Source organism: Tauraco erythrolophus, chromosome 25 (assembly GCF_009769465.1).
Source record: "Tauraco erythrolophus isolate bTauEry1 chromosome 25, bTauEry1.pri, whole genome shotgun sequence".
NCBI classification, from domain to species: Eukaryota; Metazoa; Chordata; class Aves; order Musophagiformes; family Musophagidae; genus Tauraco; species Tauraco erythrolophus.
The window spans coordinates 7,382,642-7,401,507 of NC_141489.1; the positions used below are offsets into that span (position 1 = coordinate 7,382,642).

An 18,866-nucleotide genomic window follows, 5' to 3' on the forward strand; every position below is an offset into this window, starting at 1 on the left:
CCCACTTGGTCCAAAATAAGCCTTTTTGCTCCTAGTTTGCCTGAGATGGACAAAGTGGCCACATGCCTGCTCCCAAATGTCCCAGTTGCCCCATGGAGAGACTTTCCTACTCCACTGGATCCCAGTGGGGTCTGTGTTGCAGTGGGAAGCACAGTCACCTTTCTGCTGCACCTCCAAACCTAGACATGGCTGGGCAAAACTGTGGGGAGAGGTGCTGCTTCTGAAATGGCTTGCTGGACTTTTTGGTAAGGAAGGAAATGCTGTGTGATATTGACCCCAGCTTCCGCAAGGTGACTTTTGGCTCAGGGTCCAGACTGCCTGTCCAACCCAGTGAGTGTGCAGCTTTCCTGTGTGTCCTTTGTCAAAAGTTCTTGAATGTGCACTGGAGTGCCTGTAGATGTTCTTCTTTATCTGGGTCACCTTTCATAGGGGAAGGAGAACATAGGCACTCTTTCATTCAAGGCAGATGATGAAGAAGAGTCTCTGACGTGGTGAACTTGCATGGAATTCCCACTTGTGTGACCCAGAGCAGAGGCCGCAGTCCCTCAAAATCAGGGTGCAGTGATGCTCTTGATCCCACAGGCAGATCTTGGTGGGGTCTTCACTTCAGGATGTAGCTGACTAGGAGTGACTTTCACCACTGTCCAGTTGAGCATCTAGTGCCCAGATCGACTAAGTGGTTGGGAAGGTTTTTGTTGAGACATAAAACACTGTGTGACCTTGGGAGCTGGTTCCTATAAACCTGTCTTCGGCTCTGGAACAAGACTCACTGTTAGGCCACGTAAGTCCAACACTGCTTTCTGTTTGCTTTGAGACCTTTCTTGGGGTGGTTGAGAGCATCAGTGTATCTGGGTGTTTGGTCATTTATGTGTGACCATGTCTAGTGGTGAACTTTGCTCTAAGGGAATGTGCCTGCTTGGTGCAAAATAACCCTTTTTGCTCCTAGTTTGCCTGAGATGGACAAAGTGGCCACATGATTGCTCCCAAATGTCCCAGTTGCCCCAGGCGGAGACTTTCCTACTCCACTGGATCCCAGTGGGGTCTGTGTTGCAGTGGGAAGCACAGTCACCTTTCTGCTGCTCCTCCAAACCTAGACATGGCTGGGCAAAACTGTGGGGAGAGGTGCTGCTTCTGAAATGGCTTGCTGGACTTTTTGGTAAGGAAGGAAATGCTGTGTGATTATGGCTCCAGCTTCCGCAAGGTGACCTTTGGCTCAGGGACCAGACTGTCTGTTCAACCCAGTGAGTGTGCAGCTTTCCTGTGTGTCCTTTGTCCAGAGTCCTTGAGTGTCTACCATAGCTCCGTATTAGACATACTTCTTTGTCTGAGTCATCTTTCACAGGAGAAAGAGAACACAGGCACTCTTTCATTTGATGTAGACAACAAGATTTCAGAGGAATCTCTGATGCAGTGAACTTATATGAAATTCTGACTCATGTGAGTGATCACAACTGGAAAATGCTCTCATGATTAGATGCAGCTTCCAGGTGGAGGGCTTCTGGTATATAGAGAAAGGTGCTATGGACATGGTGCTCCAGGATGCCAATAGTCTGGCAGAGAGCAGGGCTAGAGGCATTGTTTAGGAGAGAGGGACAGATTGACCTACTTGTGCATAGTACCCGTATGGCTGTAGAAGGCCGTGGGGGATACATAAAAGGGGTTCAACTCTGTTCCTCACCTTAGGTAACTTGGGCAAGGCTCAGATCATGTTTGGTGTAAATGTTTCCTGTTTTCCTTTTTGGCACTCTGTCCTGAAAAGTCCCACTGCCAGTGAATCACTGGCACTCTCTAAGTAGCCTGAGAAAGTCACCTCTCCGTTTTTATCTTTCCCTCCTGTCAGTGTTGCAGTTCCCCAGGCAAATGCTGTCTCCTCTCAAAGGGTCTCGTTCCTTTCCTCAAAAGGAGACTGCAGCAGGCTGAGCCTTGAGTTCTTGTTAGGGCATGTAGCATTGTGTGACCAATAATGCAGGAAAAATCCAGTTTGGGCCAGGGACAAAGCTACGTGTTGTGCCAAGTAAGTTTTTTTCTCCTGCTTCTCTACCTTATCTTTCCTCCTGTTGCTGCATTCCCACTTTTAGGCAGCTTAAGACCAAAAAGTGGAGTCAGAGGTGCAGGTGAAAAACATGGAGGATTTGTTTTTTCTAGCTGTGCCATGGCTGGGCAAACGTTTGATGAGAGGCACTGTTTCTGATGTGGCTTGCTGGACTTTTCGTTATGGAAGGAAATGCTGTGTGATTATGGCTCCAACTATGGCAAGCTGACCTTCGGCTCAGGGACCAAACTGTCCATCCAACTCAGTGAGTGTGCTGCTTTCCTGTGTGTCCTCTGTCAAAAGTCTTTGAGTGTCCATGTAGTGCCCTGTAGACATACTTGCTGTATCTGGGTCATGTTACGGATGGGAAGGAGAACATAGGCACTATTTCTTTTATGCAGAGAAAATAAGCCATCAGGGGAGTCTCTGATACAGTGGACATGTACAAAAACTCCCACTTGGACAAGCAACTTTACCTGAAACACAGTTTCGGGAACAGTTTTCCTCATGCTCTGGGTAGCAGCACTGTCTCTGAGCCTTTTGCATCAGAGAGCTTTGTAATAACTTTTTGTAGATGGTCATTTGCAGGGCTGACGGGGACATTTTTTCTAACTAAATGTATCAGGATTTGTACTGTGGAAAGAAAGTGACTTTAGAAAAGGAAACCATGCTTTCAATGTAGTCCATAAGTAACTAATTGCATTGGAAATTGTAATTTGCTTCATTTTTCTCTTATTCTTTATTGTTTAGCAGTGAAAAGCTTGGGAACTGAACAGTGAAAAGGATGCGTTCCTTGGCTTCTTCCAGATACCCCTTGCAAATGCTCCACTTACACTTGTCTTTAAACAGTTGCTTGTATGACATTGAGGTGGTCCTGATCTGTCGTGTCACAGCAGCCTTTGAAATCCACAGACACCCAAACCTGATGAATTCCCATGGGTTCCCTGCACATAAGTGGGCCTTTCAGACTCATGCTCTCCTTCATTCTGGGCAAGTGTTACCTTGGGTGGGACTGTCACCCATGGGTCCTAAAAATTAAGGGAGATAGAGGGAAACAGTTTTCTGAAAAGTGCAAGTGAGCTGGGGAATAGATTTTCCCTTGTCCCAGGCAAAAACACTGGGCTCGAGCCCATTGTGTCAGGGAGCTTTGCTGTGGCCTGAATGCAGGCACTTTGCGTTGGAGATCATGTGCAGGGCTGATGGAGACATTTTTGTAATGCAATGTGCCAGAGTGTGAACGTTGCAGGCAAAGTCACTTTTGGAAAGGGAACAGTGCTTTCAGTGATACCAGGTGAGCAGCAATTTGTCCTGGAAACTGAAATTGCTTCACTTTTGTGTTGCTTTTAATTGTTTTGAGGGGAATAATTTTGAGAACTCAAACCTGCATTTCTCCAGGTGTCTCAGGACCTGGTTCTTCAGCATGTCTCATTGTCTTGTGTCCTGTGCAGTATGTTACAACGTCAAAGCTTCTTTACATGTCTGTTCCTGTTCCTCTCTTCAACCTGCGTGTAGATGGATGTGAGTGTCAGAGCAGTGATGCTCCAGACAGCTTTGGCAACCTGGTTGCAACCACGCTGAAGTTGTTCCAGTGGTCCTTTGGCTCTTCTACATCACTGCGTCCTGGTGGGGTTTGTGTTGCAGTGGGAAGCAGTGTGGGAGCAATGGTGCTTATTACAAAGGCACTTTTGGGAGTGGGACAAGTCTTCTCTTGACACCCAGTGATGCTTGCTGACCAAGGTATGACTGCCTGATGCTTTTAAAGCTCTGTCAGAACCAGGGAACATGCACCATCAGACTGATTTTCTCTCACCTTGGCAGAGTTTTCCCGCTCTAACAGCAACCCAGGGAACAACTGGAAGGTACTGTGGGGACAGAGAAAAAGAAGGAGGAGGTTCTTTGGATGTCTCTTTGTTCTGGCCCCTGTCTTGGCCATATGCCATGCAGGGAGACTGACAAGCTCCACTCCTGCCCTGGAGTCCTCCTGCCTCGTATCACTCTTCTGTTGCCCCTCAAAGCACAGGCATGGCTGGGCAAAAAAGTCAGGAGAGTTTCTACTTTTGAAGTTGCTTGCTGGGCTTTTTGATATGGAAGGAAATGCTGTGTGATTATAACTCTGGCTACAACAAGCTGACCTTTGGCTCAGGGACCAAACTGTCCGTCCAGTCCAGTGAGTGTGCAGCTTTTCCGTGTGTCCTTTGTCAAAAATCCTAGAGTGTCCACCATAGCGCCCTGTAGACAAACTGCTTGAGTCTGTGTAACATTCCCAAGGGGAAGAAGATAGGTGCTATTTCAAGGTGCTTTTGTGCTTAGAAATATTTCCAGGTAGAGGATTTCTGCTATTTTGAGAAACATGCTATGGACATGGTGCTCCAGAATATTGACAATCCAGCAGTGAGCAGGTATTGGAGAGGTGTGGTTTAGGAGAGATGGGCAGGCTGACCACCTTGTGCCTAGCTCCTGTGTATGGCTGTGGAAAGCTGTGGGGAATACATAAAGGGGGTTCCTTACCCTAAGACTTTCAGGTAGCTTGGAGAAGGCTCAGATAGTGCTCGATGTAAATGTTGGCTGCTAGTTACGCCAATTAGCTCTAGGTAGTTAGATCAGCTTTCTGAGCATACCCAGAGAGAGAAAAGCTGTGGATTATGCTACTTGCTTTCAGCCTAGATAATCTTGCCAAGTAAGTAGGTTACTGCCTGCATGTTGTAAACTCATCGAAAATGTTGTGCTGTGCTGTAACGTGGCAAGAAAAGGAATTGGTCAGTCGAAATGCATTGTATGGATTTAAACACTGTAATAGTTCTTGCACTGGAAAAAATCCCCAGATTGTGGAGAGGTCTTCACTTCAGGATGTAGCTGACTAGAAGTGACTTTCGACACTGCCTAGTTGAGCTGCTGATGCCCAGACTGACCAAGTGGTTGGGAAGATTTTGTTGAGACATCAAACACTGTGTGACCTCAGGAGCTGGTTTGTTTAAACTTGTCTTTGGCTCTGGAACAAGACTCACTGTTAGGCCACGTAAGTCCAACACTGCTCCTATGCTTTCTGTTTTCTTTGAGGCCTTTCTTGGAGTGGTTGAGAACATCAGTGTATCTGGGTGTTTGGTCATTTATGTGTGTCCATGTCTAGTGATGGACTTTGCTCTAGGGGAATGTGCCCGCTTCGTGAAAAACAAGCCTTTTTGCTCCTAGTTTGCCTGAGATGGACAAAATGGCCACATTCCTGCTCCCAAATGTCCCAGTTGCCCCAGGGGGAGACTTTCCTACTCCACTGGATCCCAGTGGGGTCTGTGTTGCAGTGGGAAGCACAGTCACCTTTCTGCTGCTCCTCCAAACCTAGACATGGCTGGGCAAAACTGTGGGGAGAGGTGCTGCTTCTGAAATGGCTTGCTGGACTTTTTGGTAAGGAAGGAAATGCTGTGTGATTATGACTCCAGCTTCCGCAAGGTGACCTTTGGCTCAGGGACCAGACTGTCTGTCCAACCCAGTGAGTGTGCAGCTTTCCTGTGTGTCCTTTGTCCAGAGTCCTTGAGTGTCTACCGTAGCTCCGTATTAGACATACTTCTTTGTCTGAGTCATCTTTCACAGGAGAAAGAGAACACAGGAAAAGAAACACTCTTTCATTTGATGTAGACAACAAGATTTCAGAGGAATCTCTGATGCAGTGAACTTATATGAAATTCTGACTCATGTGAGTGATCACAGCTGGAAAATGCTCTCATGATTAGATGCAGCTTCCAGATGGAGGGCTTCTGGTATATAGAGAAAGGTGCTATGGACATGGTGCTCCAGGATGCCAATAGTCTGGCAGAGAGCAGGGCTAGAGGCATTGTTTAGGAGAGAGGGACAGATTGACCTACTAGTGCATAGTACCCATATGCCTGTAGAAGGCCGTGGGGGATACATAAAAGGGGTTCAGTTCTGTTCCTTACCTTAGGAGTTTCAGGTAGCTCGGGCAAGGCTCAGATCATACTTGGTGCAAATATTTCCTGACAGTCACGTCAAATAGCTCTAGGTATGTAGATCATCATTCTGAGTGTACTAAATGAGAGAAAAGCTGTGGAAAATTATTATACTTGCTTTCAGACTACATAATGTGTGGAGATTGAAAGAAGGAACCTAATGTGGGCAAGCACAGAAACCTGCTAGGTTTCTGTAAAGTGCTCTGCTGTTGTGACACAAACCTCAAATTCATCTTTGGCTCAGGGACTAAAGTCACTGTCTCCCCAGGTAAGTAGGTTAACGCCTGTGTGTTGTAAACTCATTGAAAATGTTGTTCTAAGGCTGTGCTGTAACCTGGCAAGAAAAGGAATTGGTTAGTTGAAATGCATTGTACGGATTTAAACACTGTAATGGTTCTTGCTCTGGAAAAATATCCACCTGTCAATGGAAATCTGGACTGATAGGAAGGTGGACTTCATCAGTTGCTCTGAGCCTAGATTGGGTTCATGTTGTTATTCCCATCCCTTTTTGCCATCTTAGCACAACAAGGCTTTGGGGCAGGGATCATAAAGTGTTCTCTGCTAATTATGGAGTAGGTTCTTCCCATCTCTGATGCCTGCGTGACTGTAATCAAATCTAGTTATTCCCATGCCTTTGAACATGGAAAAAGGTATTTGTCATAGGCTAGAGGAGGTCTGTGGAAATCTGCATGGGTATTTATAGCTTCTCTCAGAGGCAGATCCATGATTGAACGTATCCAAGGCCCCAACACCCACCAAGGTGGCTGAAGGAAGAGGCACATTTTGTAATGACCTGTCACACAGTTCTGCAGGATGGGGAAAGTTCACTTTGGGAAGCAGAACCAAACTTCTCGTTGTCCCAGGTGAGCTGCCTCTTGTCTGAGTCAAGGTAGTCTCAACATAGATGACACTGTACTCAAAAGTAACAGTGTAGTGGCTTTCTGGAGCAATCTGGCATGGTTTTGGTATTCCCTGGAAGGAAGTATTAGACTTTGTATTTGACCAACGTGCACTAGAATGGCATCTGTCCTGGGGAAAGGCAGTCAAAAGTGAAAGCGAGTGAGTGAAATATAAGAACAGGGATGTGAAAAAAATGTAACGGTGTAACAGTGAGTGGTGTGGGTTTGGATTTGTCAAGGATGGAGATGGAAAGAGAATTGCCTTGTGGTAAAGCCTGTGCTTTGCTCTTCCTTGTGGTATTAATGAGAATGTAGTGCGAGGAGGAAGAAGAATAAGCGATGGACATGGAGGTCAGACGTAATGCAATGCAAGCTTTGTGTGGGAAACAGAGGGTTTTCCTTGAGGAATGTTATTCGGGTGAATAGAGGTGCAGGAAGGTTTTTGCTATAGCAAACAGCACAGTGCCTCGGAATACCTACCTACTTACATTGGGACGTGGAACCAGGCTCGTGGTAAAACCAAGTAAGATTTCTGAGATTTGGGACACTGAGTTGTTCAATGGGAAAATCCAATCCACTCCAAACCAAGAGAATTGTTTGCTAAGAGAGTAACTGAATGCAGTTCAGAAGCAGGCTGTTGCCAAAGAGTAGTACCAGTGATCTCTTGGTGACTATAGTATCTGCTGGATAGTGTAGAACAAGAGAGATGGTCCACAGAGCAGTGATGTAAATTTCACAAGCTGTGGGGCTTTCCTGTGAGAGAACATATGAAAAACTGATAACTTCTGCAGGTTCATGCAACTGATTTTCCCACTGTGAGTAGTTTCATGCTTACAACATTGTCAGCTTTTGTGTGAAGTATTTTCCCAGTTGCATATGACTTGCTGTACAGAGCTTCCAGCATGCTAAGCCTGTTCTTAATCATGCAAAACAAGCTAGTTGTGCAAATTGGGAGGATGCATTTGGACACTTTTGGCTAAATTAGCCCAGTTTGGCTCCAACTGGTTTCTCTTTGCCGTTCAGTTTTGGTGGGTTTTTTTTTTTTTTTTTTGGTGGGGGTCTTTCTGTTTTGTTGTCGTTGTTGTTCTTTTTGTTAACGAACTCAGACATAAATTTCTGTAAATGCATGGTCTGAATTCAGTTTCTGCTTTTTGATGTTTCTGCATTATTCTTTTCAGCCTTTCTCACAATCTGTTCAGTTTATTCTGCTGTCTAGGGCATCTCAGGTTGTACGATACAAGCTCCTGAATGGCAGTGGCACCCACCTCAGAGTGGAACTCAGCAATGATTAATTAATACAAGATGAAGGGCAGCCAGCAAAGGAGGATGGACATTGCAGGGAAAGAGAACAGAGAAGCGACACAGACTGGTCAGACTAAATTAGACAACTAATGGCAAGAGTGTGCCTTTTCCTTTTGCATAACAAAGCAAGGCCAAGCCATTTCGACACTCTGTCCTGAAAAGTCCCAGTGCCGGTGAATGACTGGCATTCTCCAAGCAGCCTGAGAAAGTCATCTCTCCGTTTTTATCTTTCCCTCCTGTTGGTGTTGCAGTTCCCAAGGCAAATGGCATCTCTTGTCCAAGAGGCTTGTCTCTCTCCTCAAAATGAGACCGGAGCAGGTGAAAGTCAGGCTGAGCCTTGGGTTCTTGTCAGGGCATGTAGCATTGTGTGTACAACAGCGCAGCAAACATCCAATTTGGGCCAGGGACGAAGCTACTTGTTCTGACAAGTAAGTTTTCTTCTCCTGCTTCTCCACTTTATGCTGTCTCCTGCTGCTGCATCCTCACTGGTGCAGGTGAAAGACATGGAGGATTTGTTTTTACCTAGCCTTGCCATGGCTGGGCAAAGGCTTGTAGAGAGGTGTTACTTCTGATGTGGCTTGCTGGACTTTTTGTTATGGATGGAAATGTTTTGTGATTATGAATCCAGCTACAATGGGCTGACCTTTGGCTCAGATGTTATGTGATCTGTGGCTTACGTATTATCTTTGCTTTCTCAAAAATTAAATCCCTTTTTCCCTTTGAGACGGAGAGCAAACTGAATTATTGTCCAGGTTTTGTAGGAAGAATGGGAGGGAGATGTCACTGGTGCTTGGATTTTGTTTGCTCATTAACTAATGAATTAGGTATGATGTCATTTGCCATTTAATTTAGAAGCTGTTTAGGGATAGGGGTCTTTTATGGATTGACTTTAAGGAAGGACTCTGGGCTTGACAGTAACCAGAGAGCAAAGTTTCACTGTACTGTACCCTAATCTTCATTTTTGTGTGAATGCATTTTTCCTGTTACATATGAATTGGTTTACAAAGCTTCCAACATTCTAAGCCAGTTTTTAATCTGGCATTCTCCAAGCAGCCTGAGAAAGTCATCTCTCCGTTTTTACCTTTCCCTCCTGTCAGTGTTGCAGTTCCCAGGGCAAATTCCTGTCTGAGGAGCTAATCTCACTTCTCACAAAAAGAGATCCGAGTAGGTGAGAGACCAGGCTGAGCCTTGGGTTCTTGTTAGGGCATGTAGCATTGTGTGACCAACAACGTAAGAAAAATTCAGTTTGGGCCAGGGACTAAACTACATGTTCTGCCAAGTAAGTTTTCTTCTCCTGCTTCTCCATTTATGATTTCTCTTGTTGCTGCATTCCCAATTTAGCCAGCTTAAGACCAAAAAAAGAAGTCAGAGGTGCAGATGTTCCTAGACTTGCCATGGCTGAGCAAAGGCCCGGGGAGAGATGCTGCTTCTGATGTGGCTTGCTGGACTTTTTGTTATGGAAGAAAATGTTTTAGAATTATGGCTTCAACTATGGCAAGGTGACCTTTGGCTCAGGGACCAGACTGTCCATCCAAGCCAGTGAGCATACTGCTTACCAATGGTCTTCCATATTGTTCTCTTGCAATAGAGCTTTCTTTTTGTTTTACCTTTGCACATCTGAAATGTCTTGTTTCCTGTCACAGACTCTGAGAATGCCTTCAAAGCACTCTTTAATGAAATTGTGGTAGGACAGAGTAGATCTCAACTTGAGATCTGCGTGATTTTATGGAAACGTGTCCCCTATGCCTGAGATGGGAAAGTTCTTTATCCTGTCTCTTACTTCTGCATCCTCACTGGTGCAGGTGAAAGACAGTGAGGATTTGTTTTTTTCTAGTGTTGCCATGGCTGGGCAAAGGCTTGGGGAGAGCTGTTGCTTCTGATGTGGCTTGCTGGACATTTTGGTAAAAAAGGAAATGCTGTATGATTATGGCTCCAGCTACGGCAAGGTGACTTTTGGCTCAGGGACCAGACTATCCACCCAACCCACTGAGTGTGCAGCTTTCTTGTCTGTCTTTTGTCCAAAGTCCTTGAGTGTCCACTGGGGTGCCTTGTAGATGTTCTTCTTTATCTGGGTCACCTTTCGTAGGGGAAGGAAAACATAGACACTCTTTCATTCAAGGAAGACGATGAAGAAGAGTCTCTGATGTGGTGAACTTGCATGGAACTCCCACTAAGGCAGCACAGAGCAGAGGCAGCAGTCCCTCAAAATGGAGTTTGTACCACGAGGTCCAGCTGTGCTCTTGATCCCACAGGCAGATTTTGGAGGGGTCTTCGCTTCAGGATGTAGCTGACTAGAAGTGACTTTCGACACTGCCTAGTTGAGCTGCTGATGCCCAGACTGACCAAGTGGTTGGGAAGGTTTTTGTTGAGAGATTAAACACTGTGTGACCTCGGGAGGTGGTTTGTATAAACCCATCTTTGGCTCTGGAACAAGACTCACTGTTAGGCCACGTAAGTCCAACACTGCTTTCTGTTTCCTTTGAGACCTTTCTTGGGATGGTTGAGAGCATCAGTGTGGGTGTTTGGTCATTTATGTGTGGCCATGTCTAGTGATGGAATGTGCCCTCTAAGGGAACGTGCCCACTTGGTCCAAAATAACCCTTTTTGCTCCTAGTTTGCCTGAGATGGACAAAATGGCCACATTCCTGCTCCCAAATGTCCCAGTTGCCCCAGGGGGAGACTTTCCTACTCCACTGGATCCCAGTGGGGTCTGTGTTGCAGTGGGAAACACAGCCACCTTTCTGCTGCTCCTCCAAACCTAGACATGGCTGGGCAAAATTGTGGGGAGAGGTGCTGCTTCTGAAATGGCTTGCTGGACTTTTTGGTAAGGAAGGAAATGCTGTGTGATTATGGCTCCAGCTACGGCAAGATGACCTTTGGCTCAGGGACCAGACTGTCTGTCCAACCCAGTGAGTGTGAAGCTTTTTTATGTTGTCTTTGTCAAAAATCCTTGAGTGTCCACTGGAGCTCACTGTAGACATATTTGTTGAATCTGAATCACATAACAGATGGGAAGGACAACACAGTCATTGTTTCATTTAATGCAGGTGATGTGACCATCAGGAGAGTTTCTGAAATGGTGAACATGCACAAAAAGTCCTACTTGGATGAGCAATGGTATCTGAAACACAGTTTCAGGAATAGAGTTTCCCGTGCTCTGGGTAGCAGCACTGTCTTTGAGCCTGTTGCATCAGAGAGCTTTGCAATAGCTTTTTTTACAAGGCCATTGCAGGGCTGACAGGGATATTTTTGTAATTAAATGTCAGAGTTTGTATGGTACAGAGGAGTTCACCTTTGTAAAGGGAACTGCACTTTCAGTTGTCGCCCATAGGTAACCAATTGCACTGGAATTTGGAATTGCTTCGTTTCTCTCCCTTATTTTTTTAGCAGTGAAAAGCTACTGGTGTAGGACAGAGCTGAAGGTAGATGATGCAGCATGCTTAGGTCTCAGGGTGCAAGTAGGAGCTTCCCAGGGGCAAAACACCTTTATCCAGAGTTCCAATGATCAGGGATTTCTTTGCTCTCTGTGGATGAATCTCAGGAGTCATGGAGGGAACGACTGCATCTGTGCTCAGTGAGATTTTGATAGAGTTTGTTGCACTGATGCTGGAGGAAGAGTTCTCTTTGGGACAGGAACAAGGCTGTCAGTGCTACCCCGTAAGTACATAATGCTGTCTTATGGGGAAGGGAGTCATGAATGAGCCTGAAGGACAAAACAGGCTACCAAATTCAAGGGTAGGGATGCAGATATTTTCTGCTTGGTATATAAAACGCTCTTTCTCATGATATATAAAACGTATGACAGTGTGTTCTGTCTTTAAGCTTAGCCTATGGTCTTCATATATCCAAACATTCTAGTAAACCCAACAGTTCTGTAAAAATTAGTTGTGGATCAACATCATTTTCAAGCTTTCTTACCAGTGTGGTTTTAGTTTCTGTTTTCGAGAGATCCACTACTGATCAACCTGGAGAAAATTCAAGGGTCAGTTTTCACTTGAGTAGGGGCAAGTAGAAAAAAAAAAAAGATTTAAAAATCTGGCATGACTTTCCACCATCCTAATCTACTTGTAAAAGCCAACAATCCCCCTGTCCTTAAATATTTTATTTTGCCTATTTATTTTGTGTAAGTAAGATCTCTCAGGATATTCACATGTAAGACATCTTGGTAACGTGGCCTGTTACTCTGTGACATACAAAATTCTTATGCTGAGCTATTCTTTGGAAGTGGAGATAAACTGAAAATTGATCTAGTAAGTAGACACAAACCTTAAATTTGACCCTACATAAGTCTGGAATGGCCAGGAAATGCTATACTTTGGCAGTGACTGAAGTAGCTTCAATTTCATTTTATTCTGAATCACATCCACATTGCTATGTAACCTATTCAATTGGGAAAAATGAAAATGTTTGTTCAAAAACAAGTCCAAAGAAAGTTGCAAAATTATTACTGAATTTTGTGGGTGATCAGCATAAATACACAGACACAGAACAGATAAACTGTTTAAACATGGGGTGGGGAAGGATAGGACGGACTAAGACGGAGGCAGGCCCATATATCAATCTTTATGAAAACAATAACTGATTTGATAGAATGTTTTAACTGTACTGAAAAAATGAGCATAAAAGAATTTGTTTTACATGATACACAGTAGCAAAGTGAAAGAATCAAGGACCAGGAGTTTAGATTTGGAGATTCAAATAAAAAATAATGTTAGCTAAGCACATCAAAAAGAGATGAAATCTTAAGAGTAGTTTATGTGTGTGTTGGAAAACTTTCTGGTAACTTTATGTATGCAAATGATTGGACAAACCTAGAGCAAACCGAACATAGTTTCTTTGCTTTAAAAGCAAGTTGATTTACCTTTTTTTTCTTTTAAGCCTTCGATGACTTCAGGTCATTATTACATGAGAGCAGTACTGTGATGTAATGGCTTTTAGATAGGCTTGAAACAGTCTTGCATCTCTTATTTTGCTTTGAAAATCCCAGACTGCAGAGCATCTCATGGAGGAGTAGAAGCTGGATTAGGCATTTAAATTCCCATAGTCCCACTTTTCCATGAAGAAAGTGTATGTGTAAGTGATGGCTTCAAGGATGGTTTTTGTTGGCTTGTTTCTCACTGTGTGAGCACTGCATATAAAGTCTTGTTTGGAGAAGGGACAAAACTTCTTGTGAAACCAAGTAAGAAACTTTTATATGTATTTGCCTCATTTATTGCGGATATAGACTTGAACAGCAGAGAGGCTTTTAGCACCACAGCTTTGTAATAAGAGGAATTGTCCAGTTTAAATGCATAGTACTGATTTAAACTACTGTTAGACTTGTTGGATTGTCTGCCCATCTGGTGTGCAGTGGAAACTGGGAAAAACCCCTCCTGTAGATGGAAATCTGGACAGATGGAAAGTTGGAGTTCATCAGAACTCTAGTCCATGTTCATATTGTTTTTCCCCTCCTCTTTTGCCATTCCAGCACAACAAGGCTTTGGGGCAGGGATTACATCTGCAAAAGTCTTTGCGGGACCTATTGTGTCAGGTCTAAAATCAATAGACTCATTTTTCTTCTAATGAGGATCTTAAGCAGCTTCAATACTAAGGATCCTTTTGCACAGTTTCGTTTAATGTAGACAGTGCAAGCCATCAAAGGAGTCTCTAAGATGGTGAACTTGCATGAAATCCCCACACAAGTGAGTGATCACTGCTGAAAGATGATGTTGTGCTTAGCACAACACAGATTAGTCCTCCTCAAACTGGAGTTTCAGACTTTAGTGAATACAGTTCTCCAGGCTGCTGATAGTCAGCCAGTGCTCAGGAATAGAGATGTGCATGGTAGAGTTGTGTGTGATTTTTGTACGTGGATGTGTCATTGTGCGACTTCAGCATTTGCTCAGAAAGTTGCCTTTGGAAGCGGGACACAACTGACAGTGCATCCTGGCAGGTATAAATCCAGCCCGAAGGAGTGAGAATAGGAAAGTCACGTGCACTACTCTGATAAATCCTGACAGGCTGTGTTGGAGCCTGGTTTGCACAGGCATGGAGTTTGTATGTGTGTGTGTAGGGGGAGATACAGCAGACAGAACTGAGAAAGACATTTTAAAGGTGTGTACCGTGTGCAGGAGGGTCCAGGAGGAGAGCTTTGTTTTTAAGGCTGAGCTAGGGCTGGAAGGGGAGTTGTGATCTGAAATCTGTCATCACGAACCAGCATAACTAAAGTGGAGGGAGACGGGTTCAACATGTGGGGATTTTGCTCTGCTTCCTCTGGCAGCAGCCGAGACCTTGATTCAACAAGATAATGAATTTATTGCTTCTGCTTACTCCTGCCAGCTCCTGCTCTCGGCCTTTCAAATAAGCAGACTGAGGTCATGAAACCTCTTGCTCAGGGACAGATACTTTGCACCATGGCCATCTGTACCTGTGATAATTGGGATGCGCTGCTGACGGCTCTGTCTAGCACAGCCCTGGGTGGCTGTCCTTTGCTCTACTGAAGAAAGGCCAAACTAATACTCCTGTTTGTAACAGAATCCCATTTGTCACCCTTCCTGTAGATGAGATTTCCAAGAGTTTTCTTATCCAGGCTACAGTTATTCTTGACTTCAAATGCCTGGTGCTGATGGGAAGGAACCGAACACCTGGAGATTAGTAACTGGCACGAGAGTTGATGGTTTTTGTTAAGGTGTGAAGGACTGTGAGAATTCAGGGAACTTCAGACTGACACTAGGGACTGGGACACGCTTGGTTGTGAAGCCCGGTGAGTATAACTGCTGCCCCACTGGTGGTATTTCTTGTGCTATGTTATCCAAACCCTCCCTTTCCTCAAAGCTCTCTCAGCTCCATGGAACACGCACCATCACACTGTTTTTCTTTCAGGTTGGCAGAGTTTTCCCACTATAACAGTAACCCAAGGGACAGTCTAGAAGCACTATTGGGACAGCAGAAGGAGGAGCAAGAGGTTTGGGAGGTGCCTTAGGTCTAGTCCCAGCCCTGGTCACATTGCACACAGGCAGACTGTCAAACTTCATGCCTGTCCTGGGATCCTCCTTGTGTCACCATTCTGCTGCCCCTCTAAATTGGCATGGCTGGGCGAAAGCTTGGGGAGAGGTGCCACTTCTGAAACGGCTTGCTAAGCTTTTTGTTATGGAAGGAAATGCTGTGTGATTTTGGATCTGGTTACAAGCTGACCTTTGGCTTGGGGACCAAACTGTCTGTCCAACCCAGTAAGTGTGCAGCTTTCCTGTGTGTCCTTAGGCAAAAGTCCTCGAGTGTCAACTTTAGTGTGCTGCAGACATTCTTGTTGTGTCCGGGTCACATTACAGATGAGCAGGAGAACATAGGCACTTTTTTAAGTGCCTAGAAGTGTTTCCTGGTGCTGGACTTCCGCTAATTCGAGAAACGTGCTAAGGACATAGTGCTCCAGCATACTAATAGTTGGGCAGCTGACAGGAATAGAGATGTGGTCTAGGACAGATGGACAGATTGACCAACTTGTGCCTAGCTCCTGTGTATGGCTGTGGAAAGCCGTGGGGTGTACGAAAAAAGGGTTCAGTTCTGTTGCTTATCTCGAGACTTTAAGGTAGCTCGGGAAAGGCTCAGATCGTGCTCGGTGCAAATATTTCCTGATAGTAACGTCAAACAGCTCTAGGTATGTAGATCGTATTTCTGAGCATAACCACAGAGAACAAAGTTGTGGATCATTATACTTGCTATCAGCCTGGATAACGTGTGGAGAGAGAAAGAAGGAACCTAATGTGGGTGAGCAGATAGCCAGAAGCAGAAGGACCCTCAAAAAAGCCAAGAAGTGAAATTGCTCAGCATTGATCCACTCTGCAGAAATGCAGCAGGTTTCCACTGTAGAGTGAGCATCCTGCTTGCCCAGGGTGTAGGTGAGAAGGCTTCAGTACAGCCCGACTGGTGGACGTGTTGCCAGCTGGGAGTGAACCCTCTGGGCTTCTGTAAAGTGCTCTGCTGTTGTGACATAAACCTCAAATTCACCTTTGGCTCAGGGACTAAAGCCACCATCCCCCCAAGTAAGTGGCCTTATCCTGGCAAGAAAAGGAATTGGTTAGTTGAAATGCATTGTACAGATTTGAACATTGTAATAGTTCTTGCACTGGAAAAATATCCACCTGTAGATGAAAATCTGGACTGATAGGAAGGTGGACTTCATGAGTTGCTCTGAGCCTAGACTGGGTTCATGTTATTCCCATTGCTTTTTGCCATCCCAGCACAGCAAGGCCTTGGGGCAGGGATCATAAAGTGTTTCCTGCAAACTATGGAGTAGGTTCTTCCCATCTCTGATGCCTGCGTGACTGTTATTCCCATGCCTTTGAACATGGAAAAAGGTATTTGTTTCTATCAAAGAGAGAGAGAGATATCTCAAGGAGCTTTCTTGCGAGAGAACATATGAAAAACTGATAACTTCTGCAGGTTCATGCAACTGATTTTCCCACTGTGAGTAGTTTCATGCTTACAACATTGTCAGCTTTTGTGTGAAGTATTTTCCCAGTTGCATATGACTTGCTGTACAGAGCTTCCAGCATGCTAAGCCTGTTCTTAATCATGCAAAACAAGCTAGTTGTGCAAATTGGGAGGATGCATTTGGACACTTTTGGCTAAATTAGCCCAGTTTGGCTCCAACTGGTTTCTCTTTGCCGTTCAGTTTTGGTGGTTTTTTTTTTTTTTTTTTTTGGTGGGGGTCTTTCTGTTTTGTTGTCGTTGTTGTTCTTTTTGTTAACGAACTCAGACATAAATTTCTGTAAATGCATGGTCTGAATTCAGTTTCTGCTTTTTGATGTTTCTGCATTATTCTTTTCAGCCTTTCTCACAATCTGTTCAGTTTATTCTGCTGTCTAGGGCATCTCAGGTTGTACGATACAAGCTCCTGAATGGCAGTGGCACCCACCTCAGAGTGGAACTCAGCAATGATTAATTAATACAAGATGAAGGGCAGCCAGCAAAGGAGGATGGACATTGCAGGGAAAGAGAACAGAGAAGCGACACAGACTGGTCAGACTAAATTAGACAACTAATGGCAAGAGTGTGCCTTTTCCTTTTGCATAACAAAGCAAGGCCAAGCCATTTCGACACTCTGTCCTGAAAAGTCCCAGTGCCGGTGAATGACTGGCATTCTCCAAGCAGCCTGAGAAAGTCATCTCTCCGTTTTTATCTTTCCCTCCTGTTGGTGTTGCAGTTCCCAAGGCAAATGGCATCTCTTGTCCAAGAGGCTTGTCTCTCTCCTCAAAATGAGACCGGAGCAGGTGAAAGTCAGGCTGAGCCTTGGGTTCTTGTCAGGGCATGTAGCATTGTGTGTACAACAGCGCAGCAAACATCCAATTTGGGCCAGGGACGAAGCTACTTGTTCTGACAAGTAAGTTTTCTTCTCCTGCTTCTCCACTTTATGCTGTCTCCTGTTGCTGCATTCCCACTTTTAGCCAGCTTAAGACCAAAAAAAGAAGTCAGAGGTGCAGATGTTCCTAGACTTGCCATGGCTGAGTAAAGGCCTGGGGAGAGCTACTGCTTCTGATGTGGCTTGCTGGACCTTTTGCTATGGATGGAAATGTTGTGTGATTATTGCTCCAACTACAGCAAGGTGACCTTTGGCTCAGGGACCAGACTGTCCATCCAAGCCAGTGAATGTTTTGCTTGCCTTTGGTCTTCCATATTGTTCTCTTGCAATAGCGCTGTTTTTACATTCATCCTTTTCTTTTACCTTTGCACATCTGAAATGTCTCCCATCACAGGCTCTGAGAATGCCTTCAGTGCACTCTTTAATGAAATTGTGGTAGGACAGAGTAAATGTCAATTTGACATCTGTGTGATTTTTTGAAACGTGTCCCCTGTGCCTTGATGGGAAAGTTCTTGTCAGCCACATTAACGGCTTCCTTGCTATGGGGAGATGAGAGTGTTTGTGTAATGGCTTTTGTTGCTGTGAGTGTTGATGGGAACAAGCACACCTTTGGAGCTGGGACAAAGCTAAGTGTGAAGCCTTGTGAGTACAGTCAAAGCTACTTTTTATCCCTGCAGGGCAATGCAGAAATATCCAAGGAAAAATATCAGGGTGTAAATTTTGGGAAGCCTTCCTGTGAGCACACGCAACCCTCTGTCCTCTCTCTGGGGATGGAAAACCTGCGAGCTGCTGTGGGAGGAGGCGAGGCAGGGCAGAAGGTTTGTCTTTGGGAAGGGGAGAAAGCTCTTCATGAAGGCACGTAAGTGCTGTGAGATTGAGAGAAATGCATCTGTCTCAGCAAATGTGTCCTGAGCAGTGCTGGCCACCCCTGAAAGGGCTCAACACCAGCACTGCAGCCCTTGTGGGCAGGGGCACTGTCAGAGGAGGAGCAGCTGTGTGTTAGCCTGGCGTGTGGGGAAGGATGCTGTTGTAGCTCAGGAATTAGTGATTTCCCTTGCCTTTCACTGTTTTTTCCATGCTGTGCCAGGAAGGACAAATGTCAGCCTCTTCTGCAGGTGACAGTGGTTCCTTTCTGCTAGCTGTGGGGTTGTTGTCAAGCTGGCCGTGGCTGTGTCAATTTGCAGGGATAGATCTCAGCAAGCTCACCTTTGGGCATGGAAGCAGACTTTCCATGAAACTCAGTAAGTAGCCCTGTGTTGACTGGCTTGTTCACTGAAATCTTGGCTGAAATCAGAAATCAGAAAGATCTGGTGGCAGCTCCGTGTGGGAAGAGAGAA

The 18,866-nt window shown here is 45.1% G+C and overlaps 1 protein-coding gene and 1 gene segment (V, D, J or C); both read left to right on the forward strand.

Moving 5' to 3' along the window:
• Positions 1-12,019, forward strand: part of LOC147527044 (T-cell receptor alpha chain V region 2B4-like) — a 100,552-nt gene extending 88,533 nt beyond the window's left edge. The window contains 2 exon segments of the V gene segment in view: positions 11,043-11,101; positions 12,015-12,019. Of these exon segments, the coding sequence occupies positions 11,043-11,101; positions 12,015-12,019 (64 nt within the window).
• LOC147527043 (T cell receptor alpha chain MC.7.G5-like) overlaps positions 1-18,866 on the forward strand; it is a 158,181-nt gene that overhangs the window by 122,845 nt on the left and 16,470 nt on the right. The window lies entirely within an intron of this gene.